The sequence below is a fragment of the Chiloscyllium plagiosum genome, unplaced genomic scaffold (genome assembly GCF_037043375.1).
Source record: "Chiloscyllium plagiosum isolate Xiang-an unplaced genomic scaffold, Cpla_swu_hap1 HiC_scaffold_4, whole genome shotgun sequence".
NCBI lineage: Eukaryota > Metazoa > Chordata > Chondrichthyes > Orectolobiformes > Hemiscylliidae > Chiloscyllium > Chiloscyllium plagiosum.
In genome coordinates, this window is record NW_028270142.1 from 83679478 (window position 1) to 83692492 (window position 13015).

The 13015-nt window shown below is 40.3% G+C and overlaps 1 protein-coding gene across 1 annotated transcript in view; it reads right to left on the minus strand.

Moving 5' to 3' along the window:
* LOC122549475 (chloride channel protein C-like) overlaps positions 1-13015 on the minus strand; it is a 131070-nt gene that overhangs the window by 10866 nt on the left and 107189 nt on the right. Inside the window, exon 14 of the mRNA XM_043689335.2 lies at positions 10031-10124. Coding sequence (XP_043545270.1) covers positions 10031-10124 — 94 coding nt within the window. The remainder of the gene's footprint in view (positions 1-10030; positions 10125-13015) is intronic.

Here is a 13015-nt window from a genome sequence, read left to right on the forward strand (position 1 = left end):
AGAAGAGCTGAGAGGTTAAGAGGAATGAAAGGAGAAGCTAGAGGAATGTAGTTAAAAATCACACAACACCAGGTTATAGTTTTGAAGCACCAGCTTTTGGAGCACCACGTCTTCATCAAGTGTTTGTGGAGAATAAGATTGCAAGACACAGAATTTATAGCAAAGGTTTTGCTACAAATTCAGTGTCTACAAAGTAATTCTCCACAACCACCTGATGAAGGTGCAGTGCTCCGAAAGCTAGTCCTTCCAAATAAACTCTAACGCGGTGTTGTGTGATTTTTAACTTTTGTACACCCCAGTCCAACACCAGCATCTCCAAATCATGACTGAAGGAATATATAGGTTTAGGGTTAGGGCATAGAAGTTTGGGTCTGTGAGTTAAGGGAAGGGGAAAAAGAGGCAGCTGAACAATCCTCTTAATCTTAGAGGCAAAGAATTCCACAAATTTTGTTCTTTGAAGGGATGGTGGAGAAGAAAGGAAAGAGAGATTTAAGAAAATACTTTGTAACAAAGAAACTGGAATTTGTATTACAGACCAGGATGGTCATGAAATAGTAAGTAGCTTTAATGAACAGGTGAGGAGCCATTTGTGCTTTGTTGGGTCCAGCCAATGCAATGCAGAGTGGCTAAACCATTTGCTACCATTACAGTCAACACTTTTATATCAAAAACTGGGTAGAATGTGGAACTCACGACCATAGGAAGTGGTTGAGGTAATTTGCGTAGATGTGATCTATATGGACTTCAGTAAGGAGAACAACAAGGTTCCCCATAGGAGACTGATTAGCAAGGTTAGATCTCATGGAATACAGGGAGAACTAGCCATTTGGATACAGAACTGGCTCAAAGGTAGAAGACAGAAGGTGGTGGTGGAGGGTTGTTTTTTAGACTGGAGGCCTGTGACCAGTGGAGTGCTTCAAGGATCGTTGCTGAGTCCTCTACTTTTTGTCATTTACATAAATGATTTGGATGTGAGCCTAAGAGGTTAGTAAGTTTGCAGATGACACCAAAATTGGAGGAGCAGTGGACAGCGAAGAAGGTTACCTCAGATTACAACAGGATCTGGACCAGATGGGCCAATGGGCTGAGAAGTAGCAGATGGAGTTTAATTCAGATAAATGCAAGATGCTGCATTTTGAGAAAGCAAATCTTAGCAAGACTTATATACTTAATGGTAAGGTGCTGGGGAATGTTGCTGAACAAAGAGACCTTGGAGTGCAGGTTGATAGCTCCTTGAAAGTGGAGTCGCAGGTAGATAGGATAGTGAAGAAAGAATTTAGTATGCTTTCTTTTATTGGTCAGAGTATTGATAACAGGAGTTGGGGGGTCATGTTGCGACTGTACAGGACATTGGTTAGGCCAATGTTGGAATATTGCGTGCAATTCTGGTCTCCTTCCTATCGGAAAGATGTTGTGAAACTTGAAAGTGTTCAGAAAAGATTTACAAGGATGTTGCCAGGGTTGGAGGATTTGAGCTACAGGGAGAGGCTGAACAGTCTGGGGCTGGTTTCCCTGGACCGTCGGAGGCTGAGGGGTGACCTTATAGAGGTTTACAAAATTATGAGGGGCATGGATAGGGTAAATAGGCAAAGTCTTTTCCCAGGGATTGGGGAGTCCAGAACTAGAGGGCATAGGTTTATGGTGAGAGGAGAAAGATATAAAAGAGACCTAAGGGGCAACATTTTCACACAGAGGGTGGTACGTGTATGGAATGAGTTGCCAGAGGAAGTGGTGGAGGCTGGTACAATTGCGACATGTAAGAGGCATTTGGATGGGTATATGAATAGCAAGGGTTTGGAGAGATATGGGCCAGGTGCTGGCAGGTGGGACTAGATTGGGTTGGGATATCTGGTCGGCATGGACGGGTTGAACCGAAGGGTCTGTTTCCATGCTGTACATCTCTATGACTCTAAGTCCTCTGTTTCCACGAAATTACAAATTTATTTATCGATACCAAAAAATAGATAACAAAAATTAACATTTGCAGACCAAATTGAAGCATGTGCAATAGTTTTAACCATTTTAACGAGCTCTGAACTCTCAAATTGCATCATACATGGGGTTTCTCAGGAACATTACAGGGGAATGACTGTTGATGCTTTCAAAATGAAATTAGACAAATATGTGCAAGCAAGAGATGCTGAGGTATGTTCAAAAGTCTGGGTTAGACAGCCGGAATGGGAGGAGGCTTGTGAAGAACAAAGGCTAGTTGAACTAAATGGTATGTTTCTGTACTGTACATTGTATCTAATTCTATAAAGTAGATATTTACTATATCACATCAATGCCATATGAAGTTAACGTAAGAGCAGGAGTAGGCCAAATGATGCCAGAGGCTGATCCATTATTCACTAGATTATGACTAATCCTTGGCCATCATTCCACTTTCTCATTGCTCCACATATCATTTGAATCCTCGAGAAACCAAAAATCTCTATATCTCAGCCTTAAGTATATTCAATGATTGCACAACCACAATCTTCTGGGGTAGAGAATTGTAAAAAGAGTCACAGGTGTTTGAGTAAAGAAATGTCTCCTTATCTCAGTCCTGAATGATGACCCTCTAACTTAAGATATATATGTACTCTAAATTCTTCAACCAAAAGTGGCAATCTCTTAGTAACTATCCTGTCAAACCCCATCAAAATCATCTGTTTCAAAGATTTTAACTTTACTTCAATACATCAAAGGAATTTTGTTGCTTCACCCACCTTCCCCAGGACCAATGCCAGCTGCCTATGTTCACCAGCGAGTTGCTTACTTCCACATCATTGACAGATTGTTGCACTGCATTAAAGCCAGGCTTGACTCTTCTGACAGAAAAGCAGCATCCCCTCTGTTACCTTTTCATCCTTGGGTCCAATACTATCCTACCTTCAGGTGGCACATTGGCTCAGTGGTTAGCACTGCTGCCTCATGGTGCCAGGGGCCTGGGTTCAATTCCAGCCTCAGGTGACTGCCTGCGTGGAGTTTGCACATTCTCCCTGTGTGGGCATGAGTTTCCTCCGCATGCTCCAGTTTCCTCCCACAGTCCAAAGATGTGCAGCTAAGGTAAATTGGCCATGCTAAATTTCCCATAGTGTTTGGTGCATTAGTCAGGGTGTAAATGCCAGGAAATGGGTGTGGTTGGGTTACTCTTCGGAAAGTTTGTGTGGACCTGTTGGGCCAAATGGCCTGTTTCCACACTGTAAGGAATCTAATCTTTGACACTTGGTTAGTGCAATGAATTGGTGGCATTATTTCCAACTGCAATTGACATTTGGTAGGTCTGGCAGCATGAGGCAATGGTACTGTTTCTTTATTTACTTCAATGAAAACACAAACCAAAAGACAACTCATAGTTAAGATCTAGGGTGAAATATTGCCTGCCGACCTGGAGATAGTTTTGAACCTTACAAATTCCAAATGGCATAAAAAGCCACTTCTGCAAGACAGGAAATTGCTACAAGATAGCTTAAAAATCAAACAAAATTAAGTGGCTGGCTAAGGAAGCATTCAAGTGAACTATTGTTTCCAAAGATCAATGAATATTTTCTATGTGTACAGTAACATTGAGAGAGGACACAGGTTTACTTTCCAATTACGTCCCTGTTCTGAATCAACAGCCAGCATTAAAGAATGACATGTTTACTCTGCCCATCTTTCTTTCCATTATACAGTCCAGCAGTCCAATGCATGAACTTCTCCTGCGCAAACAGAAGAAATGACAAGTTCCATTTCACCGAGAACAGGAACAAGTAAGAGAAATACTGAAATGTATGTAATTTAAGGACTTCAACATATTTGCTGAAACATGCTCCAAAAACTTTAGAACCCTCTAAAGTAAAAATAATGCATGTGATCTACAGATTCACCCAGGAATTATACAAGATCCTGTACAGATTTGATAAAATGAATGTAGAAATAATGGTTTCCTCTTGTGGGTGAGTCCAGAACCAATGTATTGTTTTAAGATTAGCGGCCACCCTTTTAGAACAGCAGTGAGGAGAATGTTTTTCTCTCAGAGGTTTGTGCAACTTTGGAATTCCCTACTTTGGAAGGAAATGGAGGCAGGATCATTGAATATTTTTAAAGGTGTAGGTAGATTGTTTCTGTTGTCCAACAAAAAATCTGAGGTTATCAGGATTAAATAGAAATGTGGAATTCGAAGTGAATAAGCCGTGGCTTTTTTCCCCAGGAACATCAGAGGCTGAGGAGTGACCTTCTAGCGGTTTATAAAATCATGGATGGCATGGAGAGGGTGAACAGCCAAGGTCTTTTTCCTAGGTTGGGGGAGTCCAGAATGAGATGGCATAGGTTTAAGGTGAGAAGGGAAAGACTTAAAAAAGCCCTGAGGGGTAACTTTTTCACGTGGAAGGTGGTGCATTTATGGAACAAGCTGCAAGAAGTGATGGAGGCAGGTACAACTATAATATTTAAAAGGCATGTTTATGGTTTTATGAATAGGAAGCATTTAAATGGAAATGAGCGAAACTCTGGCAAATGGGAAAAGGTCAGATTGGGATATCTGGTCAGCACAAATAGGTTGGATCAAAGGGTCTGTTTCCATACTGTATGACTCCAATACTCTCATTCAGTCATGATGTTATTGAATGGTGCAGGAGGCTCAAGGGGCTGAATGGCCAGTTTCTGCTCCCAATTCATATGTTTGTATGCACTTTTATAAATCTTGCAACAATTTCTCCCACTCCACCACCAAACATATAAAAACTATTTTGGCTCATATTAGAGTCATAGAGATGTACAGCATGGAAACAGACCCTTCGGTTCAACCCGTCCATGCCGACCAGATATCCCAACCCAATCCAGTCCCACCTGCCAGCACCTGGCCCATATCCCACCAAACCCTTCCTATTCATATACCCATCCAAATGCCTCTTACATGTCGCAATTGTACCAGCTTCCACCACTTCCTCTGGCTCCTCATTCCATACATGTACCACCCTCTGTGTGGAAAAAGTTGCCCCTTAGGTCTCTTTTATATCTTTCCCCTCTCACCCTAAACCTATGCCCTCTAGTTCTGGACTGCCCCCACCCCAAGGAAAAGACTTTGCCTATTTACCCTATCCATGCCCCTCATAATTTTGTAAACCTCTATAAAGGTCACCCCTCAGCCTCTGACGCTCCAGGGAAAACAGCCCCAGCCTGTTCAGCCTCTCCCTATAGCTCAGATCCTCCAACCTTGGCAACAACCTTGTAAATCTTTTCTGAACCCTTTCAAGTTTCACAACATCTTTCCGATAGGAAGGAGACCAGAATTGCACGCAATATTCCATCAGTAGCCTAACCAATGTCCTGTATAGCCGCGACATGACCTCCTAACTCCTGTACTCAATACTCTGACCAATAAAGGAAAGCATACCAAACGCCTTCTTCACTATCCTATCTACCTGCGACTCCACTTTCAAGGAGCTATGAACCTGCACTCCAACGTCTCTTTGTTCAGCAACACTCCCCAGGACCTTACCATTAAGTATATAAGTCCTGCTAAGATTTGCTTTCTCAAAATGCAGCACCTCACATTTATCTGCCACTTCTCAGCCCATTGGCTCATCTGGTCCAGATCCTGTTGTAATCTGAGGTAACCTTCTTCACTGTTCACTACACCTCCAATTTTGGTGTCATCTGCAAACTTACTAACTGTACCTCTTATCCTCGCATCCAAATCATTTATGTAAATGACAAAAAGTAGAGGACCCAGCACTGACCCTTGAAGCACTCCACTGGTCACAGTCCTCCAGTCTGTAAAATAACCCTCCACCACCACCCTCTGTCTTCTACCTTTGAGCCAGTTCTGTATCTAAATGGCTAGTTCTCCCAGTATTCCATGAGATCTAACCTTGCTAATCAGTCTCCCATGGGGAACCTTGTCGAATGCCTTACTTAAGTCCATATAGATCACATCTACTGCTCTGCCCTCATCAATCCTCTTTGTTACTTCTTCAAAAAACTCACTCAAGTTTGTGAGACATGATTTCCCACGCACAAAGCCATGTTGACTATCCCTAATCAGTCTTTGCCTTTCCAAATACATGTACATCCTGTCCCTCAGGATTCCATCCAACAACTTGCCCACCACCGAGGTCAGGCTCACCAGTCTATAGTTCCCTGGCTTGTCCTTACCGCCCTTCTTAAACTGTGGCACCATGTTTTTCAACCTCCAATCTTCCGGCACCTCATATGTGACTATCGATGATACAAATATCTCAGCAAGAGGCCCAGCAATCACTTCTCTAGCTTCCCACAGAGTTCTCGGGTACACCTGATCAGGTCCTGGGGATTTATCCACCTTTACCCATTTCAAGACATCCAGCACTTCCTCCGCTGTAATCTGGACATTTTACAAGATGTCACCATCTATTTCCCTACTGTCTATCTTCCATATCCTTTTCCACAGTAAATACTGATGCAAAATATTCATTTAGTATCTCCCCCATTTTCTGTGGCTCCACACAAAGGCCACCTTGCTGATCTTCAAGGGGCCCTACTCTCTCCCTAGTTACCCTTTTGACCATAATATATTTGTAAAAACCCTTTGGATTCTCCTTAATTCTATTTGCCAATGCTATCTCATGTCCCCTTTTTGCCCTCCTGATTTCCCTCTTAAGTATACACCTACTGCCTTTATACTCTTCTAAGGATTCACTCGATCTATCCTGTCTATACCTGACATATGCTTCCTTTTTCTTAACCAAACCCTCAATTGCTTTAGTCATCCAGCATTCCCTATACCTACCAGCCTTTCCTTTCTCGCTGACAGGAATATACTTTCTCTGGATTCTCGTTATCTCATTTCTGAAGGCTTCATATTTTCCAGCCGTCCCTTTACCTGCGAATATCTGCCTCCAATCAGCTTTCGAAATTTCTTGCCTAATACCATCAAAATTGGCCTTTCTCCAATTTAGAACTTCAACTTTTAGATCTGGTCTATCCTTTTCCGTCACTATTTTAAAACAAATAGAATTATGGTTGCTGGCCCCAAAGTGCTCCCCCGCTGACACCTCAGTCACCTGCCCTGCCTTATTTCCCAAGAGTAGGTCATGTTTTGTACCTTCCCTAGTAGGTACATCCACATACTGAATCAGAAAATTGTCTTGTACGCACTTAAGAAGTTCCTCTCTATCTAAACCTTTCACACTATGGCAGTCCCAGTCGATGTTTGGAAAGTTAAAATCCCTACTATAACCACCCTATTATTCTTACAGATAGCTGAAATCTCCTTACAAGTTTGTTTCTCAATTTCCCTCCGACTATTGGGGAGGTCTATAATACAATCCTAATAAGGTGATCATCCCTTTCTTATTTCTCAGTTCCACCCAAATAACTTCCCTAGATGTATTTCTGGGAATATCCTCCCTCAGCACAGCTGTAATGCTATCCCTTATCAAAAATGCCACTCCCCCTCCTCTCTTGCCTCCCCTTCTATCCTTCCTGTAGCATTTGTATCCTGGAACATTAAGCTGCCAGTCCTGCCCATCCCTGAGCCATGTTTCTGTGATTGCTATGATATCCCAGTCCCATGTTCCTAACCATGCCCTGAGTTCATCTGCCTTCCCTGTTAGACTTCTTGCATTGAAATAAATACAGTTTAATTTATTAGTCCTACTTGTCCCTGCCTGCCCCGACTGTTTGACTCACTTCTGTTCACAGCTGTACCAGTCTCAGATTGATCTCTTTCCTCACTATCTCCCTGGGTCCCACCCCCCCAAATTACTAGTTTAAATTCTCCCGAGGAGTTCTAGCAAATTTCCCTGCCAGTATATTAGTCCCCTTCCAATTTAGGTGCAATCCGTCCTTCTTGTACAGGTTACTTCTACCCCAAAAGAGATTCCAATGATCCAAAAATGTGAATCCTTCTCCCATACACCAGCTCTTCTGCCATGCATTAATTTGCTCTATCCTCCTATTCCTGCCCTCACTGGCTCGTAGCACTGAGAGTAATCCAGATATTAGTACCATTGAGGACCTCCTTTTTAAATTGTTGCCTAACTCTCTGTAATCTCCCTTCATAATCTCAACCTTTTCTCTTCCTATATCATTGGTTCCAATGTGGACAATGACCTCTTGCTGGCCCCTCTCCCCCGTGAGAACATTCTGCACCCTCTCTGAGACATCCTTGATCCTGGCACCAGGGAAACAACACACCATTCTGCTTTTTCTCTGCTGGCCACAGAACGTCTGTCTGTACCTCGGACTACAGAATCCCCTAACACAATTGATCTCTTGGAAGCCGACATACCCCTCATTGTATTTGAGCCAGTCTCAATACCAGAAACTTGGCTGTTCGTGCTACGTTCCCCTGAGAACCCATCACCCCCTACATTTTCCAAAACAGCATACCTGTTTGAAATGCGTATATCCACAAAAGGCTCCTGCCCTAGCTGCCGACCTCTCTTATCCTTCCTGGAGTTAACCCATCTATGTGACTGTATCCGAGACTTTCCCCCCTTCCTATAACTGCCACCCATCACATACTGTTGCTGTTGCAAATTCTTCTTCGCTTCTATCTGTCTCTCCAACCAATCCATTCGATCTGATAAGATTCGCATCCAACAGCATTTATTGCAGATATAATCTGCAGTAACCCTTAAACTCTCTTTAAACTCCCACATCTGACAAGAAGTACATATCACTGCAAAGGCCATTTTTGCTCCTTCGCAATCTACAGACCCAGAAAATAACACCGTCTTATTCCTCTACAAAATAATGGTTAAATTTATAGTTATGGCTTATATTTTAAATTTAATCAAGAGACTTATCTCCAAAAACATATAATCAAGAAAGAACCCACTGTACTCATTACTGTAGCCTTTCTATTGGACAGATTTAAAACAACGATTAACTTATCTGGTTCTGTGTTGTGAACTTTGCCCAAACAGGTTCCTCCAAGATTAGTTGTGAATTTCACTATTTGTTAATTTTCCCAGATGCACTCCAATGTCCAGCGATACATGAATTCAAAAACAGCAAAGGCAATAACTGTGCAGGTTCTCTCTTCTCTTGCACTTTCCTCACTATGTGCTTCCTTTGTCTGTTCTTCTCCCTTTTAAAACTGCTGTTGTTTTGACTTTTTTTCCCCCCAAGTTCCAAAACAATGCAACAGCATATAAAACAGTAATTCTAACCGTTTGGTCAGGATACAGTGAATGTGCACTGTAAGCCACAGGTCAATGCAATTGCTCAGCCATTTAAGAATATAGTTTTATTTATAGATCAAGTAATTTATCCTCTAACATACAAATTCAATTGCTATTGAAAACATGCTTACTTTTAACAGACTGAAACATTTCAAAACAGTAGCCCAGAACTTGCTATTAGCAGACCCCTTCAGGCCAGCTGTAGATTTGCAACTATGTGTTCTCCTCAATTCACATTATCTTCCATATTGACAGTATTATATGTCACTAAAGGCATGTAGTACTCTTATTTCCTTTGTCAGCACTATGTAATTTAAAAGACAAGTGTAATAGATTGTAATCTCTCTGTTTCCTATTGTCTTTCTGAAAATAATATTGTAGCTGAGATCATTTATCAGCTGGCTTGTTGAGATTCAAATAGAAGCTGGATTTCTCATTTAAAAAGCTCATGACAATTCTCAGTTCTCACAAAGTATTGAGCTTGATAGAGTGCAAAGACAGAAAGCTACTACCACAGATGCATGGTAAAACCTAAGGAGTACAGTCAGTATCTATTGTTATGCCAACTATCACATCGATAAAAATTGTTAAAGCTTGTGGTGGTGGTATTTTGCTCACATCACGGTATGCCCCCCAAGATTCCAAATTTTCCAAATTAATCCTACAGGGTGACCTGGATCCAATCCAATCACATTCCTGAAATTAGTACGTAATACTTAGGCTGCATGATTTCCTACTACTTGCTGCCTGCAACAAGTGGTACATTGGTCATCTAGATATAAATATGACCCTGGAGTTACAATTAAGGCATCAAATAGGTGAGTTGATTAGACGAATAGGCACTGGAAACGATGAGTGTTATTACTTTGTCAAATCACTTCAGGTTATCTTACCTCATTGTAGCTCATCTGAGAATGTTGTTTGCAGCTGTCATCATTTTGTATTTCAAATAGCATTTCATTTTCCAAGATTCGACAAAGTTCTAACCTATTCACAAAATAAGTAAAAACGTGGCTGAAAATTCAACACCGGGAACTTAAACAAATAGCAAATGCTTGAGCCATTAACATTTGTAAAGTGAAAAGATGGGTAAATGAATCTGGAGTAGACATTTATCAGAATTTCTTTGTTTATCATTCACACCAAATTGAATGGATGCTCCCGTTACAGAATGGAAGATTTATTTGCAACTAGTATGAGCACCAAGCACCCCATATCAGGTGTTGTACAAGTTAATTAAAAAATTGACCTAGGATGGAGTGCAAGCAATTGTTGGGTAAGAAAGTCCAAATTTTAATTTTAAATAAATCTAATTAAGTTTACAATTGATGCTAAACTGAAATCTACAATTTAGATTTACACAAAGCTTTTTTTAAAAAACTTTCTAGTGAAAGAGCACTTTAATTAAGAACCAGCCAAAACTGGATCCTCATTAAATGAATCAGATCAGAATTTTGTGTTAGGAGCTCATAAAACTAGCAAACTTAGTGCCACTTGAGTGCAACTTACATAGAATGCCAGAGTTAAGTGATTCAGGGACTTAAGTGAAAGAATGGAAAGAGGTGTTCTATTACTTTTACTTAAACTTTTGCCAATCTCTGGGGAATGATTTTTGCTCTTCTACAGGAGAAGAAGTTAGTTACTTGCTGAGCATCTGGTAAGTGATGGAGGTTTATTCTATTCTTAAGGTTCAATGTAGTATAGTAACTAGTGAAAATGCTAAAATAAAGAAAAAAACACAACTAAATATACAGTTGCATACAATAAAGAAGTAATTCCTTCGAACATACTAAGAATGGCACAACTGGTGAAGTACAGCGAAAAGCTTTGTTTCTGAACAGTACAAGCAGCACATAGTAAGCAAGGATGTACAGATCAGATGTTGTAAAAAGATTTAGAGGCATACAAGTTACATTGCACAGGGCGTGCACCAGCCAAGATCAGCTTTATTTGAGGCTAGACAGTCCATTCATCAATCTAATAATGGCTGGGGAAAAGCTGTACCTGAAGGAGCCATTGGCACAGCACTAGAAGTGTAGTACGTATACTGATGGGATAGTCTCCATCTGAACTGTGCTGGAACCAGTGTTGCTTGCCAATTAAATTGCTAAGGAAGCAGAGAGGATCTTAGACTAAACAGTGGGGTCGAGGGATCAAATTTGGGAAGGTGTGGTAAATCAAAGAGTAGAATCGAGGGCACAGAGAAATGTATTAATATGGAAAATGACAAACTGACCATGATAGGAAGGTATAGAGTATACAAATTTAAGAGTCAACCAACAGTTACGACTAGAATTTGCAAAAAGAGGAAAAGGATAAAACTAAATGTTGTATATCAGAATGCATATAGTATTCAAACAAAACATGAACCATGAGTGCAAACAGAAATGAATAAATATGATCTAGTAGCCATTAGAGACATATGGCTGTATGATGAAATAGATCGGGACCTGAATTTTGAAGCTTGAAGGTGCATGATAGTTAGGAATGACAGGAAAGTAGGAAAAGATGACAGGATGTCTCTGTTAGTTACTGATGGTATTCTGACTTCCAAAGTTCAGGAAAACAAAATGTGGAAACAATTTGGGTAGAAATGAGAAATATAAAGAAGTCACTTTTGGGAGTGGTGCGCAAGGCTCCTAAAAGTAACCACAGCGTAGCTAGAGTACAAAGAAATAATGAGCCCTTGTTAGAAATACATGGTGAGAATTATGGGACATTGTAATTTACATATAAACTAGAAAAGTCAAATGGGCAAAGGGAGCCTGAATGAAGGGTAAATTAAATGTTTTCAGAATAAATTCTTAGACAGCCTGTTCTGAAGCAAATCAGGAAGCAGGTTATGCTAGGTCCAGTATTGTACAATGGGATGGCATTAGTTAATGATCTGTAAGTGAAGGTGTCCCTTGGCACCATAATATGATTGAATTCAGCTTGAGAGAAATGAGAGTGGGTCTGAAATTTAGTTAACAGTAATTATCATGACATGAAAACCGAGCTAGCTAAAGTGAATTGACAAATAATGTTGAAGAATAGGATAGGCCAATGAAGTTTCAGTGGCAGACAGTTAGGGGATATTTCAGAAGATACAGATTAGATACATGCCAATAGGCAAGAAAATTTCCAATGAATATATTCATCTATGGTTAACTAAAATGTTAAAGGTAGCATAAAGTTTTATAAGAAGCTTATAATTCAGCAAAGATTGTTGGAACATCAAAAGAGATTGGAAACAATGTAACAAAAGCAGTGATGAATGACAAAAAAATTAATATAGAGGGAAAAATCATAGAGTGAGAGAAAGCTAGCCAGAAGTTTAAAAAGAGATAGCAGAAGTTTCCATAAATATTTAGAGAAAAAGAGTAGTTAACAAAGGAAACATTGGTGTGATATAAGATGACTCTACAGGACTAATAATGGGAACTAAGGAAACAGCAAATAAATTGAACAAGTAGTTCACATCACTATAGTGGATTTCAATAACATTCCAGAAGCAATAAATCATGAAATGGAAGGGAGGGAGGAACTTAAGAAAATCACACAGTAAAATGGTTCTGAGTAAATTATTAGACTGACAAGTGCTCAGGTCCTAATATACTTCTTTCTAGGGTTTTAAAATAAATGGCTAGTGAAATAATTGATGCAGAGAAAGCAGGAAAATGCAGTCCAATTAGCTTCACATCTATCACAGGAAAATGATAGAAGCTATAATGAAAGAAGTTATATCAGGGCATTTGGATTAGTTCACAGTAAACAGGCAGTGTCAACTTGGATTTTTTAAAAGGGAAATTATTTTTGACAATCTATTGGAGTTCTTTGAGGAGGTAACACATGTTACCTCCTCAAATGGATGTATTGTACTTAGATTTCCGTTGGGC